Source organism: Suncus etruscus, chromosome 16 (genome assembly GCF_024139225.1).
Source record: "Suncus etruscus isolate mSunEtr1 chromosome 16, mSunEtr1.pri.cur, whole genome shotgun sequence".
NCBI classification, from domain to species: domain Eukaryota; kingdom Metazoa; phylum Chordata; class Mammalia; order Eulipotyphla; family Soricidae; genus Suncus; species Suncus etruscus.
In genome coordinates, this window is record NC_064863.1 from 64713610 (window position 1) to 64733032 (window position 19423).

Here is a 19423-nt window from a genome sequence, read left to right on the forward strand (position 1 = left end):
TCACAAGAAAAATCTATCTAAGAAAATGTTACACAATATTCTGTAATATGAACATTTTATGATCTATTCTTACTGAATTGATAAGTAGATATATTTTGCTAATGTAAATTGTTGCAGTAATTTATATGTGTCTACTTCTGTGTGAAGTTTGTGTACTTATAGAGTCATGTTTTTTTTGTTAGTTTTTTTTTTTTTTGTTTTATTTGCTTTTTGGGTCACACCTGGCAGCATTCAAGGGTTACTCCTGGCTCTAGGCTCAGAAATCACTCCTGGCAGGCTCGAGGGACCATATGGGATGCTGGGATTCGAACCACCATCTTTCTGCATGCAAGGCAAATGCCCTACTTTCATGCCATTTCTCCAGCTCCCCCTGTTTGTTTGTTTGTTTTTAAATACTTAGCCAATTGGAAGAAAAGCTTGCCAGTAAAAGTGAGAGCTTTAAACATTGTTTCCTCCAGAACCTTTAAATGATCTTACTGGCAGACCTTATTTAATGTTCTTCTCATAAGAGATACTTACAGAGGTTTTTGTCAAGGGATGAGGATCTACATGATAGAACAATAAGAGGTAAGAAATTCTCTATTTGAGGCTCTAAGATCGGCTTTAAAGTATTTTAAAGCTGCACCTTACACATTTTAAGGTAAATAAAGAAAAAAAAAGATTGACAGTTGGGCAGAAACTTTGATTTCTCTTTAAGTGATAATGCCTCATACCCACTTTCCCAAAGTAACCTGGATGATATTTATCAAAGTTGATTCTGTGGTGATGCATGCCGCCAGCATTACCCTGACCTCCGGAGTGCTTGCCGATGAGGCCATGGCTATGGCTCATGTGGCTCTGAGTTTTTGGGTCTTCCTCAGTCTGGACGGCATGTTGGCTGGAGAGGCACAAGAGTTGTTTTCCTTTTTAATAGTGTATCTATTTTCTTTTGTGTCAAGGTAAGGTCTGCCTCATAGAAACTGGGAGCAATTTCTATTTCTTCAGCTTTCTGGAAGAGCCTGAAAAAGATTGGTATTAGGTTTATTCTGTTTGTTTGTTTGTTTGTTTTTGGGCTACACCTGGCAGTGCTCAGGGTTTACTCCTGGCTCTGCACTCAGAAATCTTCCTGGCAGGCTCAGGGAACCATATGGGATACTGGGGATCGGACCCATATCCATCCTGGGTCAGCCATATGCAAGGTAAATGCCCTACCACTGTGCTACCACTCTGGCCCCTGTTTTCTCTGGTTGGTTAGTTTTGGAGTCACATTACAAAATCCTCCAGGATTACTCCTAGCTCTGCATTCAGAGATCACTTCTGGTGGTGGTTCAGGGACCATGTGTGATGTGAGGCCACAACCAGCTCTAGCTCTGGATTTACTCTTAGCTCTGTACTTAGGAATCACTCCTGGCAGTGTTTGCGGGACCATATGTCATGTGAGGGATTTAACTTAAGTTGGATGCGTGCGTGCAAGGCAGCAGGGTCCAAGTCTGAAAAGGATTGGAAATAGATTATAGATATTTAAAGGTTTAGAAGAATTCATTTACTAGTTTACTAACTTTTCATTTTCAGAGCCTGAGCTTTTTATTTTATTACTATTTCAATTATTTTTGTTTCGATTTGATTTTTTGTTTGTTTGGTTGATTAGAGACTATACCTGGTGTTGCTAAGGGGTTACTCCTGGCTATGCACTTAGGAATTGTTCCAGGCAGGCTTGGGGGACCATATAGGATGCTAGGGATTGAACCCAGGTTCACCGTGTGTAAGGCAAACAAATACTCTACCTGCTGTGCTATCACTCTGGCCCTTCATTTCTATTTTTTGATGGTAATTGATCTGTTCATCTGCTCTATTTCCTCTTGATTCAGCATTCCAAGGTTATAGGAATCCAGTCGTTGACCTGCTCTACATTAATTTATTTCATATATGTTCTTTAATTTTATGGCATGATTTTCATAGTAATCCCTTGATGATGCTTCTTATTTCTTCTGTGACATTCCTGTCTCAGTTTTTTCTTTCTTTGTGAATCACCCCATTTGTCATCTTACTTATTCTTTAAAAAAAATAATAAACTCTTGATTTTGTTGATCTTTTGATAAATTTTTTAGTTTCCATTTTATTGATTTTTTTCTTTTTCTGTTTTATTTTGTTAATTTGTGCTTAGTTTTATTATTACCTTTTTTCTGCTTGCTTTGAGTTTCCCCTTTCTAGCTGCTTAATCTCTGCTATTGGGTTATTTGGGCAGTTTCTTGCTTCCCAGTGTACACTTTGCATTGCCATAAACTTCCCTTTTTGGGGGGTGGAGGTTTGGGCCACACCTGGCGGAGCTCAGGGGTTACTCCTGGCTGTCTGCTCAGAAATAGCTCCTGGCAGGCACGGGGAACCATATGGGACACCGGGATTTGAACCAACCACTTTTGGTCCTGGATCGGCTGCTTGCAAGGCAAACGCCGCTGTGCTATCTCTCCGGGCCCCATAAACTTCCTTTTTAACACTGCTTTTACTATGTCTAATATGCTCTGATACCTTGTGTCTTTGTTTTCATATGTTTCCAGACATCAAGTTTTTTTTTTTTTAACATCAAGTTTTTTTTTAACACTTTTATTTTACTTTTTTTTGCAGGTATAGTAGTAGAAGATTGTCTGATTTTGCTCCAAAACTTGTTAAAAAACAATAATTCCAATCAAAACTTCTTTAAAGAAGGCTCATACATTCAACGCATGAAGCCTTGGTTTGAAGTTGGAGATGAAAATTCTGGCTGGTCTGCTCAGAAAGTGACTAATCTGCACTTAATGCTACAGGTAAACTGTTCTTAGACATAAAAATAAGAAATTTTTGGGGCTAGATCTGTGGCACAAGTGGCAGGGCATTTGCCTTGCATGCACTAACCTAGGACTTAATAGGTCAACCTGGGAAGGTCAGGCCACAGATAGTCTGAACTATATGTCCGTATTACAGGTTGTAAACAATCCCTTGACATCCCATATGGTCCCCCAAGCCAGAAGTGATTTCTGAGCGCACAGCCAAGAGTAACTAATCCCTGAGCGTCACTGGGTATGGCCCAAAAACAAAAAAAAATTTTTATTGACAGTCAGGCATCCTTCAATGAAAATTGTTTGAAATATAGGATAGTCAGTTTTAGAGAGGCCTATAAAAAATCTCTGTGGTGAGCCAGAGCAATAGTATAGCAAATAAGGCACTTGCCTTGCATATATCCGACCCAAGTTTGATCCATAGCACCATCTCTGGTCCCCTGAGCCTCACCAGGAGAGTTCTTTGAGAACAGAGCCAGGAGTAAGTCCTGAGTTTTTTGCCCATTCCTCTCCCAAATCTCATACTATGTAGATTTGCATTTATGTTGATGTAGAAAGATGCCCACTTAGAGACATATTTCTCATTTGAATTTTCTTTCATTTTTACCCCCCCCCCCCGTTTTTTTTGTATTTTTTGGGTATTTTTGTTTTGTTTTGTTTCTAGGCCACACCCTGCGGCACTCGAGTTACTCCTGGCTCTGCACTCAGAAATTGCTCCTGGCAGGCTGGGGGCCATATTGGATACCAGGGATCGAATGTGGGTCCGTCCAAGGTTGGCAGCATGCAAGGCAAACGCCCTGCTGCTGTGCTATCACTCTAGCCCCTTTTCTCTTTTCCTTATTGGACTATTCTACAGAATATCAACATAAGTTTTACTAATAGTGATAGTTGATTTTAAATTACTTAATCTTGCGGCCGAAGCAGTTGCGTAAGGGCATCTGCCTTGCAACCTCTAACCTACGACGACCCGTGGTTCGATCTCCCAGCGTCCCGTATGGTCCCCCAAGCCAGGGGTGATTTCTGAGCTCATGGCCAGGAGTAATCCCTGAGCTTCACTGGATGTGGCCCAAAATCAAACAAAAATAAAATTACCTAATCTTTCTTTGATTAGGGCTTTATTATCATAAACTTACATGAAAAATTACATTAAAATTAAAATTTTCGGGCCCGGAGAGATAGCACAGCGGCGTTTGCCTTGCAAGCAGCCGATTAAGGACCAAACACGGTTGGTTTGAATCCTGGTGTCCCATATGGTCCCCCGTGCCTGCCAGGAGCTATTTCTGAGCAGACAGCCAGGAGTAACCCCTGAGCACCGCCAGGTGTGGCCCAAAACCAAACAAAAAAAAATTAAAATTTTCTTTGCAAAGGGCACTGAATAGTGTGCTATAAAATCTAATAGTATTTTATTATTTGAATAAAAAAATGAAAAGCCACAGTGGAAAAGAAGATATCTAAAATTATACAAAATGCTCTTAAAATTTTGTAAGTAAGCAAAAAAAGCAGTAAAATAAGATCTGAAGCAATACTTCAATGAAAACGGATGCAGATGGAGAAGGACCAAAGAGTTAGTACTCAGATGGCAAATAGCTTATGAAAAATGTTCAACAAATGTAATTTTAAAACAATGATTACTACACACTTATTAGAATGGTGAAAGTCAGAATTCAGTCTTCAAGAAATAAATTTTGTTAGCAAACATTTGTTGAGATATAAGCACTAGTTGTCAAGAAATGGTTGATAATTTGTCTATAAGTGTTAATAATATGAGCTTTATTTATTTTTTAGCTTAGCAGGAGAGCTTGCTTTGTTTTTTTTTTTAATTATCTTTATTTAAACACCATGAGTACAAATATGATTTCAGTCATGTAAAGAACACTCCCCCTTCACCAGTGCAACATTCCTACCACCAATGTCCCAAATCTCCCTTCACCCCACCCCACCCACAGCTGTACTCGAGACAGGCTATCTACTTCCCTCATTCATTCACATTGTTAGAATAGTTCTTAATGTAGTTATTTCTCTAACTGCACTCATCACTCTTTGTGGTGAGCTTGTCATGAGCTGCACCTTCCAGTCCTCATCTCTTTTGTCTCTGAGAATTATTGCAAAAATGTCTTTCATTTTTCTTAAAATCCATAAATAAGTGAGACTATTCTGTGTCTATTTCTCCCTCTGACTTATTTCACTCAGCATAATAGATTCCATCTACATCTATGTATAAGAAAATTTCATGACTTCATCTCTCCTGTAGGCTGCATAGTATTCCATTGTGTGTATATGTACCACAGTTTCTTTAGCCATTCATCTCTTGAAGGGCATCTTGGTTGTTTCCAGGGTCTGGCTATTGTAAATAGCGCTGCAGTGAATATAGGTGTGAGGAAGGGATTTTTGTATTGTATTTTTGTGTTCCTCGGGTATATCCCTAGGAGTGGTATAGCTGGGTCGTATGGGAGGTCAATTTCTAGTTTTTTGAGGTATCTCCATATTGCTTTCCATAAAGATTGGAATAGTCGGCATTCCCACCAGCAGTGAAAGAGAGTTTCTTTCTCTCCACATCCCTGCCAGCACTGCTTATTTTCCTTCTCTGTGATGTGTGCCAATCTCTTGATTTTTAAAAATTTATTGATTTTTAAAAAGTATTATTTTGTTGGTTTTGAGTCACACTAGCTGTGGTCAGGGTTACTCCTGGCTCTGCTCAGGGGTATTCCAGCTAGGCTCGAGATATCATTTGGGATGCTGATTCTGGGAGCCAAAACCTGGTCCACTGTATGCAAGGCAAGTGCTCTACTTACTATATTATTTCTCTGACATCATATAGCCCAAGTTTTAAATCAGATATTCCATAGTTAAGTAGATAGGCCATCTGTACCTTTAAGCTTTAGTAGAGCTTTCATGAAATAAGAGAGTAGAATCGTGAAAGTAGGCTCCTTACAAAGTTTGGTATAAGAGAACATTAAAGTTTGATTTCTTTTACTTACTAATTCCTTTATTGATTCTCTTCCTTAAAGCCCATAAGTTTATAGTCTTCTAGCTAGTTATCATAGTGATATTTGTGGATCTCTGAATAGTTCTGAATTGTTTCTGGGTCTCTGAAATTGTTTTCTTTAAAGCTAGGTGGTAACCTGTGAAGTTACATGCCTTGGAGTTGTTTCCATAATCTTGATTAATAATAGGGAAACCACTTGCCCCATTTTGTAAAATCCCTCCACTTGCCATATCTCCACCCCCAGCAAACAAGTCTGAATCAGTGCATGAAATAATCCAAACCAGGCTGAAGGTGAAACATGTATAGTCTGGCAGTCTTCTACCTCATATGGAGAGCAGCTTGCCAGAACTATTGTTTTTCTTGAGTACAGAGACCACTGCCAGGTGGGGGGCAAGTAAGGACAGAATGCAGACATATAGTTCAGACTATTTGTGGCCTGTCCTTCCCAGGTTTACCTATAAGACACTCACTGGGGTAAAACTAAGTTGTAAACCAACAGATACAAAGGAACCAGAGATGATCTTTGTTTTGGGTGAAACCAAGTTGTAAATAAACAGATAGGAAGAAACCAGGGATTGGGCCCGGAGAGATAGCACAGCGGTGTTTGCCTTGCAAGCAGCCGATCCAGGACTAAAGGTGGTTGGTTCAAATCCCGGTGTCCCATATGGTCCCCCGTGCCTGCCAGGAGCTATTTCTGAGCAGACAGCCAGGAGTAACCCATGAGCATCGCCGGGTGTGGCCCAAAAATCAAAAACCAAAAAAAAAAAAAGGAAGAAACCAGGGATGATCTTTGTTTTGCGTAAAACAAGGTATAATCTAACAGCATTTTTGCCAGGACAGTGTTCATTTTGTAATTACTAAAAGTATTCTCTTGCATTTCAAAAGTGAATCAGTTTGGATAATAAGTTTTGTAATTATCTTAGTTACAGTGTGCCTCAAAACTGCCAGGAAAATACTTGAAGGGAAAAATATGGGCAGAATACTTCTGTATATAAACTTTTATATTCCTAACTTCATCCTTTTTGTTTTTACATTGTCATAATACATTTTAGCATTTTATTCCCATTTTTTAAACTTGAGTTATTTTTTATGTATTTTATATAAAATGTATCACATAGTTGATATAGTTAACTGTAAGATATTTGTTTCCAAATAACTGAGAACAACATTATTTTAAAAAAAGAAAGATAAAAAGGAAGAGAAGAAAGAAAATTAAAAAAATTACAGTGACAAGCACATTTGTAAAAAAATAGAATAAATTATTGTATCTCCAGTGAGGTTATTAAGACATTGGCAGAAGGGTTAGTAAGCACTTGTTTCTAGCTGACCATTATGTTATTTCATTAGTTTTCCAAATAATAAGTGACCTTAGCTTTACATTGGCATCTAAATTGTGTTTCTTATGGGAATGACAGCATCAAACAAATGAAGTTGTCCAAGAATTCAAAGCACTATACGGGTACTGTAGCTTTTGTAGGACTTGTTCTCAGCTGTCAGGTAGCCTGGATTAGGAGAGTGCAGGGTTATGGAGACAGTGCCCACACTCACTCCAAAAATGCCCTAGTGATATCAGCCCAAATATTTGCATACCTAGAGTTTGGTCAGATTAGTATCTGCAGAGAATCATAGAGGAGTGGTGAAGCAGAGCCATAGGCAAAGTGGCTATTATGGGTGATGAGCGCAACAGGCATAGCTTTGGCTGGGTGGGGTCTTGGCCCCTCTCATCCTGAGATTGCCAGCTTTCTGTTGCCTAATCATTTATCGATGATGTTTCACAGTCTGGTTTGCAAAAAGAGCAAGTCTATAGAATTGGCTTGGTGCAAACATGGCAACTACATTTCTTGTCTAGTCCCTTTTTTTTTTTATGTTTTAGGAATAGCATGCCAAGTAGGAAACCTGGTATCTTTGTCGAGTATCACTTTATTAATTTAAAAAAAAATTCCTCTAGAAAAGAAATTTGTTAATGTAATTTGAAAAACAAATGAAGGAATCTAATGATGTAAAATAACATGTATTTTCTGTCAAAGACTGAAGACTTTAACTCAGGGGTCTCAAACTCGTGGCCCGCGGGCCATTTGTGGCCCTCCTTACATTTTGTGGCCTTCGGCCTGCCTTCAAATATCGCAGTACAAAAACAAACAAACAAACAAACAAACAAAAAACAAAGGGCCCCGAGAGATAGCACAGCAGCGTTTGCCTTGCAAGCAGCCGATCCAGGACCTAAGGTGGTTGGTTCGAATCCTGGTGTCCCATATGGTCCCCCGTGCCTGCCAGGAGCTATTTCTGAGCAGACAGCCATGAGTGACCCCTGAGCACTGCCGGGTGTGGCCCAAAAACAAACAAACAAACAAATATTGCAGTATTTGCGAATAAAAATCGCATTAGTAAGAAAAAAATCACATAAACATTCGCATACCCCAAGCAGTTCCATTCGGGGTATGCAAATGTTTAATGCGATTTTTTTGCAAATTTTTTTCTTACTAATGCGATTTTTTTATTGTGAATATTCGGTAAGCGAATAATCGCGAATACTTTGCACCTAGCGCAGACGTCATTTCCACTGCTCCTGCCCGCTGTCCCTTGCATTATCAGAGGACTAAGGGAGAGAAGTTTATTACAGAATTATATTTTGTCATACCTTCATCATGACTTCATCAAAGCCTGCAGTGAAGAGAAAGATTGATGACGAGCACAGACAAACAAGGAAAAGTGGGAGACGCAGTATTGCTTTATTGAGCACAGGGGCATCCCCACATGTCTTATTTGCTCAGAGAAAGTTGCAGTGCACAAGGAATACAACTTGAAACACCATTATTCAACTAAACATGCTGAGGAATGTGCAAAATATCAAGGAAATGAGAGAGCCAAGCGGGTTGCCAGACTTTTTTTTGTTTTCTGTTTTTTTTGTTTTTGGGCCACACCCGGTGGTGCTTAGGGGTTACTCCTGGCTGTCTGCTCAGAAATAGCTCCTGGCAGGCACAGGGGACCATATGGGACACCGGGATTTGAACCAACCACCTTTGGTCCTGGATCAGCTGCTTGCAAGGCAAATGCCGCTGTGCTATCTCTCCGGGCCCAGGTTGCCAGTCTTAAAGCATGTCTAATGAGGCAACAAGATTTCTTCAAGAAAGCAACCAAAGAGAATGTTGCATCAGTCGAAGCTAGTAACATGGTTAGTGAGATGATTGCTAAGGCAGGGAAACCATTCACAGAAGGAGAGTTTGTTAAAAATGCATGTTACAGGCTGCAAGTATTCGGGACCATGTGGGATGCTGGAATTTGAACCACCGACCTTCTGCATGCAAGGCAAACCTTTTACCTCTATGCTATCTCTCCAACCCTTGAAAATTAAAAATTCTCTTAAGAAACTTTTGCTTGGGCCCAGAGAGATAGCACAGCGGTGTTTGCCTTGCAAGCAGCCGATCCAGGACCAAAGGTGGTTGGTTCGAATCCCGGCATCCCATATGGTCCCCCGAGCCTGCCAGGAGCTATTTCTGAGCAGACAGCCAGGAATAACCCCTGAGCACAGCCAGGTGTGGCCCAAACCAAAAAAAAAAAAAAAGAAAAAGAAACTTTTGCTTAAAAATAAAAGTGCTGGGGCCGGAGAGATAGCATGGAGGTAAGGTGTTTGCCTTTCATGCAGAAGGTCATCAGTTCAAATCCTGTCATCCCATATGGTCCCCTTGCCTGCCAGGAGCAATTTCTGAGCATGGAGCCAGGAATAACCCCTGAGCACTGCCAGGTGTGACCCAAAAACCACAAAAATAAAATAAAATAAAATAAAAAATAAAAAGTGCTGGGGCTGATGAGGTGGTGCTAAAGGTAAGGTATCTGCCTTGCAAGCGCTAGCCAAGGAAGGACAGTGGTTCGATTCCAGGCGTTCCATATGGTCCCCCAAGCCCGGGGCAATTTCTGAGCGCTTAGCATCAAACGGGTGTGGCCCCCCCCAAAAAAGTGCTATTTTATCCAAAAATAATTTAGAATAGAGTGCTGTATTATAAACAGGAAAAGTATTTTAATTATGTACTAAGTTAGTTCCTAAGTATTTTTACTTCAAGAAAAAGTAAGTAAACAAACTAGATAATAGGCTTGAAGAACAATAAAAGAATGAGTTTAATAAAATATAATTTGTTCTTTACCTCAAAGTCTGATTACTTGCAATCATGACATTATTAACTATAGACTATCTTCTATTTCCAACCTGTTTAAGATTCTTTATAGGCTAACAGGATTGCTTAGGTTCTCAACTTTACACCAAATGAACATGCATTAAAGTAATAATAAACAATCCTATTTATTTATTAACCTGGGTTAAATATGAGTGAGTCAGGGGCCAGAGAGATAACATGGAGGTAAGGCATTTGCCTTTCATGCAGAAGGTCATTGGTTCGAATCCCGGCGTCCCATATGGTTCCCCTTGCCTGCCAGGAACAATTTCTGAGCATGGAGCCAGGAGTAACCCCTGAGCACTACCGGGTGTGACCCAAAAACCACACACACAAAAAAAAAAACCATATATATATATGAGTCACATATAAGCAAGCACCCTTCCTGTTTTTAAAATTCTTATTTGAGATAACTAGAAAACTTAATGGGAAAAATGGCATACAGTTTGGCATTTACCTTAGTGTTTATGTATATATACAGATATATGCATGCATACTATATATTCTCTACTTGGTGTACTGTCTCTCCACTCAAAATTATAAATTTCTTTATTACAGATGTTAAAAACAAGTCAGTGTGAAATCCTAAAGCATTTCTCAAGTGGCATCAATTATTTTATAACTTATTTTCAAAACTTGAAAGTACGTTAAAACAACTGGGATTTGAGAGATTATACAGTGGGTAGGCACTAGCCTTGAGCACAGCTCACCTGGATTCCATCCTTGACTTCCCAGGTGGTTCTCTAAGTCTGACAGAACTGATCCTTGAGTGCAGAGCTAGGAATAACCCCTGAGCATTTCCAAGTGTGTTCCAAAAACAAACAAGCAAAAAAGAAGTAAATGAGGTTTATTTGATTTTTTTTTAAATTAGACTAGCAGAGTTTATAGTAATTTTAGGCTCATTATTTTATGGCTGCAGAGCACTACACCAAACATGTATTTTCATAGGTGGACAATCAAGCACCCAGTAGAGGTTAAAGTAAAAATTTTTTAAACAGAAAGCAGACCAGAATGATAGTACAGCAGGTACTTGCAATCAGCTGATATGAGTTTAATTCCTGGTACCCTGTATGGTCCCTGGAGCCTCGCCCACAAGTGATGCCTGAACACAGAGCCCCTACTTATTTCTTTTACCTCTATTCTTATTCTCCTATTTTCTCTTCTGGCTGGTAATTGCCCTTTTTTTTTTCTTCTCAGATACTGATTAAAATCTTTTGTTCTGTTTTGTGTGCCTTTTTTAATATTTCACATATAAATGAATAATTTCATACTTTTCCTTCACTTTCCAATTTCTGTTTCTTAGCAATAATCTCATATTTGTCCATATTGTCCTGAAAAGTGGAGATTCATCTCTTTTAATAGCTATAGGCAAGAATTTCAGGTCTTTAAAATGCAAATTTTTTTCTGTTTCTTGACAGCTTGTTCGAGTACTAGTGTCTCCCACCAACCCTCCGGGTGCTACCAGTACCTGCCAGAAAGCTATGTTCCAGTGTGGCTTACTGCAACAGCTTTGCACTATCTTGATGGCTACTGGAGTTCCAGCTGATATTTTGACTGAGGTAAACTAAATGGAAGCAGAGATTGCTTTGAAGAAGTTTAAATCAAGAACCCTAGGAAGAATTGTCCCAGATAACTAAAGGAAAAACAGCAATAAGAAACTATTCTTGTTTTTTGGCTACACATATGGCAGGGAACCATATGGGATGTTGGGAATTGAACCTGGGTCTGTCCCAGGTCAGCCACATGCAAAGCAAATGCCTTAACCACTGTACTATCTCTCTAGCCCCATAAATATTTTCAATTGCTAAATTCCTTATTTTTTTTTTAAATTTTTTATTTTATTCGGCAATTGAGTTGTTACTCCTTAGCGGATTCTGACTTCCATGGCCACCATCCTGCTTAAATTCCTTATTAATCATACTAAAATAATTACAAAATGATGGCAGTATTTTTCATGGGTTTATCAAAGTGTATACCATTTCTTTTGTATGTGTGTGTGTGTGTGTGATTTGGTTTTTGGTCATATCCAGTGGCACTCAGGGGTTATTATTCCTGGCTCTCCACTCAGAATCACTCCTGGAAGGCTTGGGACCATATGGGATGCCAGGAATTGAACCCAGATCTGTCCTGGTTTGGCTGCGTGTAAAACAAACACCCTAATGTGCTGTCTCTCTGGCCCAATGTATACCATTTCTCAATTTCAATACAATAGTATGTAAATAATATTAAAGCTTAGAAGACTTTACCTTGAAGTAAGTTTGTTTCTTTGTTAGTTTTTGGTTCACACCCAGCCTGGTAACCACTACTCAAATAAAATGGTATTAAGGCTTAGAAGACCTTTCATTGACTTTAGTTTGTTTTTGGCACACACCAAGCCTTTCTTAGATGTTATTCCTGGTGGTCTCACTGAACCATATGGGTTGTTGGGGATCGAACCCAGGTTGGCTGTGTGCAAGGCCTTACACATTACACACTGTTCTAATGCTTTGGCCTCTCATTGACTATTGGCTCAACAAGAGTAGGCAGAAATGATTTTCTTTTACTTTACAGAGCAATGTAATCAAGAAGGTTTGACTCTTAAGTTTTATTATAGAACAGTGACTGTTTTCCCTCCCCTGCCCCATTTGGGATATTTTTCCATTCTCACCTTTTTTCTTTGTTTAGGGGCCAAACTCAATAGTACTCAAGGCTTACTCATGGTTCTGTGCTCAGAGATCATTCCTGGTGGATTTGGGACCATATGGGATCCTAGGGAAGGAACTTAAATAGGTCACGTGCAAAGCAAATGCACAACTTGCTGTTCTATTGCTTTAGCCCATCCTTTTAACCTATTAAGAAAAAGAAGTTACTTTGAAAAAAAGATAAATTTTTATTTTCAAATTTAAAGCACTTTTCTGGTGGTGAGTCTGGTCTTGGAATGGTATATCCATGAAAAGTATGAGTGTGATAGTATTGCAAAATCACAATTCTTAAATAAATACGGTTTAAAAAAATAAAACATTTAAAGCACAGATAATAAAATCCTTAAAGTAACTGCAGATTTGACGTCACCTTTCCTTAGATTAAGTTCTGCTTTTTCCAATAGAATTCTCCCCATTTACTTCTTCCTGTCTCCTCAGTAATCTTTTTTTTTTTTTTTTTTTTGGTTTTTGGTTTTTGGGTCATACCCGGTGGTGCTCAGGGGTTACTACTGGCTGTCTGCTCAGAAATAGCTCCTGGCAGGCACGGGGGATCATATGGGACACCGGGATTCAAACCAACCACCTTTGGTCCTGGATCGGCTGCTTGCAAGGCAAATGCCGCTGTGCTATCTCTCCGGTCCCACATGCCTTGATTTTTTTTTTTTTTTGGTTTTTGGGCCATACCCGGCGGTGCTCAGGGGTTACTCCTGGCTGTCTGCTCAGAAATAGCTCCTGGCAGGCACGGGGGACCATATGGGACACCGGGATTCGAACCAACCACCTTTGGTCCTGGATCGGCTGCTTGCAAGGCAAATGCCGCCGCTGTGCTATCTCTCCGGGCCCACATGCCTTGATTCTTAATGTATCTTTAACTTCTCCTTGTCTTTTTTTCTACCTTCAAGGTTAATATAATGTTTGACTAGGTATAAAATTCAGAGTTGGAAAACAGTATTTTTTTTTTTCTCTATAGGTATTTTCAGGATCTTTGTAGCTTTTTGAAATTTGTCGATTTTTTTTTCCTTCTTTGGTTATTTTTGATATTCACTGGGCCCTTTGAACTTGAAGGTATATGTTCTCCTGAAGAAAGATATTGGTGTTTCCTAATGATTTTATCTTTTCTACTCTTCCTGCAAGTCTGTTACTAGATTGATGGACTTTTAGGCCTTGTTTGTCTTTTCTCTTGGTATCTTATCCTACTGCTTTGTATTTATTAATATTATTATTATCATTATTATTATATGTTAATGTAGTACCAGAGATGGAACCCATGGCCTCTATATGTGGGAGGCCATTAAGACATGGACTCTACATGAACCATATACCTGACCCTTCAACTTGATTTTTTTTTTTTTTTCCTTGTTTTTTTTTTTTTTGGCTATCCCAGTGATACATAGAGCCTTAACCTGGCTCTGTGCTCAGGGATCATTCCTGAAAGGGTTCAAGGGACCATATATGTGGGGATCAAACCTAGATTGGCTTACATGCAAGGCAAGTATCCTTCTCAACATATTATCTATCTAGCCCCTCAATGTTATTCTTGAATGTGTTCTTGAAATTAAGTTGAATGTTTAACATTTTTCAGATTTAGCTTTAAAGCATCTTTTTCTTATTTTATACAAATAAATTCTATCTCTGATGATATTAAACTTTGCTTTTTCTTTTAGATTTTAAATGCTTATGCTCAGGTTCCTTTTTGTTGTTGCTATTAATTTTTTTGTTTTTTGTTTTTTAATTTTTCAGGCCATACCTGGAGTTACTCTTGGCTTTTTTGGGGTTGTTTTTAGAGGTCCTAGGATGGGGAAGCCATTCAGGCAGGATCAAATCCAGCCCTTTCATAGGCAAAACATGCATTCAATCAATTGAACTATCTCTCTGACCCCAGTGTTGCTTTATTTAGGGGGAGGGTTGGAGTTTTGGGGCCACACCAGTGATGCATTTCTCCTAGCAGGCTCAGGCACGGATGCAACCAAATGGTATGTGGGGGATCAACCCCTGGTTGGCCACATGCAAGGCAAACATATTTTATGTTCTAGCCCATCCCAGTGTTGTGGTTTTTTTGTTTGGTTGGTTAGTTGATTGGTTGGTTTTTGGGTTACACCCAAGTAGCACTGAGGAATTTCTTGTGGCTCTACACTCAGAAATAGCTCCTGGCAGGCTCGGAGAACCATACGGGATGCCGGGAATTGAACCAAGGTTCGTCCTATGTTGGCCACGTGCAAGGCAAACACCCTACCGCTGTGCTATTGCTCCAGCCCCTCCAATGTTTTTAACTGCAGATTTACACATAATATTACTTTAAGAAAATGTTAGATTATGCTGTCACTGAAAACTTTGGTTTCTGGATTTTGGCATTTAAAAGCAAAAAGAACATGGTATTTTCTTTTTTTGAAAACAAGTTTCCTTCTTTGACATTCTGTAAATTTTCTTTTTTTTCTCCTTAATAGACCATTAATACTGTATCAGAAGTTATTCGAGGCTGCCAAGTTAACCAAGACTATTTTGCTTCTGTAAATGCCCCTTCAAGTCCGCCAAGGTAGGAAAAAAGAAATAAGGAAGAAAAATTTACTTTGTGTTTTTCATGTCATAATTCATTGTCCTGTTTTAAAATAAATTTTAAATCTGTTGGTATTGTATAAAACTGTTACTTTCCTAACAGGTATTTAGGCAAAAATATGCCACATTCTACTTCCTAGCTATAATCCTTTAGCAAACAAATCAATTTGTTTCTCTCAGTTGCAGTTCCTTTTTCTGTGAAGTGGAGATGGAAAAACTTGCTAGTGTTCTGGTTTGGTTTTGTTGTTTTTCTGCAGGATTTTTGGGTTTGGTTTGTTTTGGCACCACGGTAGGCAGTGCTCAGAGGTTTCTCCTGGCCTTGTTCTCAGAGATCACTCCTGGCAGTGCTCAGGGAACATACCATATTTTCTGGTGTATAAGACGACCAGGCATAAAAGACAACCCGTAATTTTACAGTTAAAACATGGGCCGGAGAGATAGCATAGAGGAAAGGCATTTGCCTTGCATGCAGAAGGTCAGTGGTTCGAATCCTGGCATCCCATATGGTCCCCCGAGCCTGCCAGGAGCAATTTCTAAGCATAGAGCCAGGAGTAACCCCTGAGAACTGCCTGGTATGACCCAAAAACAAAAACAAAAGAAAACATAGGGTTAGGCCTACATTCACTGTATAAGAAAGAACGTTCCTGTGCTGCAACTATATGTACCACAGTGAGCCAATCACAGCAAGCAAAGGTTCAAAGGTTATACTGTAATAGACTTCCCCTCTGACTCTGGCCATTCTGAGCAGGCTTTTTACAGTGTAGATTCGGGAATAGAACATTGTATAATTTGCATGCATAAAATGCCTGCTTGGATTGGCTGAGTTAGAGAGGTGGTCTGAGCAGCCTTGCAATGATTGGTTCAGGATTGAGTTAGAAAATTTGTTTCAATATCCAGACGATTTTTGTTTAGCAGCATATGGAAACATTTTTCCGGATATAGGCGTATAAGACGACTCCGATTTTCGGTTGACTTTGTTCGTTTCAAAAGTTGTCTTATACGCCGGAAAATACAGTATGTGGATTCTGGTCACATACCAGGTCAGCTGCATGCAAGACAACTTTCCTATCCACTGTACTATCTCTCCAAACCCTAGTTTGGGTTTTTAAATCAACACAAAAAATTAGTTATTGGAGTCAGAATGATAGTACAATAGATGGACTGTTTGTCTTGTATGTGGCCAACCCAGCTTCTATCCCACACTCTATAGTCCCTAGTCCACCAGCAGTGATCCCTCAGTTCAAAACCAGGAGTAAGCCTGAGTTCCTTGGGTATGGCCCAAAGCAACAAACAAACCAAAAAAATAAGTTGTTAATTTGTGTACTTGGGTTGCAACAGAACTTTTGTTTTGTTTTGTTTTGTTTTTTTAAATGCAACAGACCGGCAATTGTAGTGCTTCTCATGTCCATGGTTAATGAAAGGCAGCCATTTGTATTGCGCTGTGCTGTTCTCTATTGCTTCCAGTGCTTCTTATATAAAAATCAGAGAGGACAAGGAGAAATCGTCTCAACTCTGCTACCCTCCACCATTGATGGTAATTAATTCTTATTTTTGTTTTAAAAAGCAAGTAATTGACTTTCAAACTCTTAATGGTATAGTTAAGATTATAATTTATATTTATTTATATTTGGTATTTTCTGAAATATTTTTTAAAATACTCATGTGAAGTTTCACTGTGACAATCAAAATGTTCTATTATTTCTTGATTCTGCTACTTATCTTCCAATATGCATTTTCCTATCTTTCATTTTGTATTGGAAATATTTTTAATACTAATGAAACATTGTTTTATGCTATGGAGCATTGCTAATAAAAAACCTAATAAGTTTAAAAAATATTTTAGTCACTATGAATAATTAATTTCTATGTTGTCATATTTCTGCCATTTTTGTAGCAACAGGTAATTCGATCTCAGCTGGTCAGTTACTATGCGGAGGTTTGTTTTCTACTGATTCACTTTCAAACTGGTGTGCTGCTGTTGCCCTTGCTCACGCTTTGCAAGAAAACGCCACTCAGAAAGAACAGCTACTCAGGGTTCAGCTTGCTACAAGTATCGGCAACCCTCCAGTTTCTTTATTGCAGCAGTGCACCAACATCCTTTCACAGGTAAAGTAGCTCGTGGAACTTCTCTGAGGTGGGCAAAGGCAAGTTTCACCTCCCCATGTTGGTATTTGTGATTTTAAAATTGTTTTAGTAGATAGAGATGAAAAGGGAAAGTTCATTGTGACTAGAAAGAGTTTTGTGGAGAGAAAGCAAGATAGGATCTTTAAAATTGGGTTTTGCCAAATTATTAAGGTCTGCATCATGCTGAAAACTCATTTTCTGGGCAGAAAGCTGTTTTTGTTGGTGTGATTTTCTTTAAAAGTCATCTCGTATTCTTGCATGTCACTCTCCCTTTCTGCTCAATAGCTAATTCAGGTCAATGTGAGATTGATAATAGAATTGAGTGTTTCATAGTAGTCTATCTCCCCTCATCTCTTTCCCACTGATTGTCCTTTCAGAAACAAAAATAGGATAACAGCCTGTTATTTATGTAGTTACACATTACACCTCTTAAAGTTTGTGAGCTCACAAACCTTAAATCCCAAAGCTTAATCTTATTCAATAAGATTAAATAAACAAACTTTTTTTCTCCTGCCTTTGCTCTCCCAGTGCAAACAGCATAGCTTCTTTGAACTATTGCTGGTAGATCTTCAGGAATGTCACTACTAGATGGTTTTATCCCGTGCTAGCATTGCTGTTAAGCAATTTAGATTCGTGTTTTAGGAAAGTTGTTCAGTAATCATTGTTCAGAATTAACAGCAAGGCAAGTAAAAATTTAGATAAAACCTTTATCAACAGCCTACCCAACTCAGTTTATCTTTTTTTATTTTAAATTATGCCTCACTGATTTGAATTATTTTATTGTGAGCTTTTTTTTTTTTTTTGGTTTTTGGGCCACACCCAGTAATGCTCAGGGGTTACTCCTGGCTATGTGCTCAGAAGTTGCTCCTGGCTTGGGGGACCATATGGGACACCGGGGGATCGAACCGCGGTCCGTCCAAGGTTAGCGCAGGCAAGGCAGGCACCTTACCTTTAGCGCCACCGCCCGGCCCCTATTGTGAGCTTTTAAAGAAACAATGACAGGAAGTTACAAAATGAAAACTTTAAACTGATGAAAAGGGAGTTCAAAATTTCTCTTCGTTGTTTAAAATCAGTTTACTTTGATTGAAAGCTTAGTTTATCTTTGATTTATCAGTGGTTTTTAAGAAGTAACCCCCCCCCCCAAAACTCAAATCCTTACTCATTACTTGAAATTCTCATCTTACCATCTGTGGAAAATAACTTTTCATCAGCCAAACTATAATGAACCGTCTGACAATCACTTCAGACTTCATTGCAACAAAACTAATAAAAAGCCCTCAGGATAATGAAACCACTTTACTTTTAGTAGTCAAAGAGCTCTAAAATTATTCTTTCCCCTCTAAAATGAATATGTATTTTTATTCATTAAATAGTTACAATTTACTTTTTCATAAATTATTGCAACTGTCCTCTCCCATAGTGTACCTTGTTTTATAGGCATTTGAGGTTTCTTTCTGGATTAAAATTACATAAAGATGAATATTTATGAATAATTTTAATGTATAATTTGCAGGGTGATAAGATCGACAGACGGGTATGTACCATTTGTTTAAGCTTAGGCGTTTTCCTCTTACAGCAAAGCTTTTCCTTTGTCTTGGGTTTTGTTGTTTGGGTTTTTTTTAACTGCTTGTTTGAAGTCACATTTCTACTCACACTTTTACATGTCCCAAGTGTATCATTCTCATGGTGGCTCTCAAGTTTCTCTCCATGGGATATCATGATGGTGTTACTAAGAACTAGGAGACTGTGAAGCTTTAACTAAACCTGACCTGTGCTTCCTTTGGGGATGCTTGCACTTGCTGAAATTCCTGGTTTGGGTTCTTGGTGTTTGTGTGTGTATGTGTTTTCAGTCAAGCTTGCTTATTTGCCCTGAAATCACTTCAAAGGCATTAACATTTCAGGTTAAGAATTTTGACTTTAGGTTGTCAGGGATGTAGTTTAATGAGCAGATTGAAGACCAGCCTGGGTTTAATCTCTAACACTACCTCACCGCCCTCCCAATTTTATTATCTTCCGTTAATCAGTATGTATGGATTTATTTTAATATACAAAGTATAAATTTATAATGTGAAAGATTTTAAATGAAAGATTTCAGATTATTTTTAGGAAGTAAACACAGGT

At 38.8% G+C, this 19423-nt stretch overlaps 1 protein-coding gene across 2 annotated transcripts in view; it reads left to right on the forward strand.

The window, feature by feature from the left end:
* The window catches only part of USO1 (USO1 vesicle transport factor), a 90768-nt gene that overhangs the window by 44370 nt on the left and 26975 nt on the right, over positions 1-19423 (forward strand). Inside the window, exons 9-14 of one of the 2 annotated variants that reach the window (XM_049790244.1) lie at positions 2602-2780; positions 11363-11503; positions 15070-15158; positions 16558-16712; positions 17073-17284; positions 18816-18836. In XM_049790244.1, the coding sequence (XP_049646201.1) occupies positions 2602-2780; positions 11363-11503; positions 15070-15158; positions 16558-16712; positions 17073-17284; positions 18816-18836 (797 nt within the window). The remainder of the gene's footprint in view (positions 1-2601; positions 2781-11362; positions 11504-15069; positions 15159-16557; positions 16713-17072; positions 17285-18815; positions 18837-19423) is intronic. The other variant, XM_049790245.1, reaches the window with a different exon arrangement.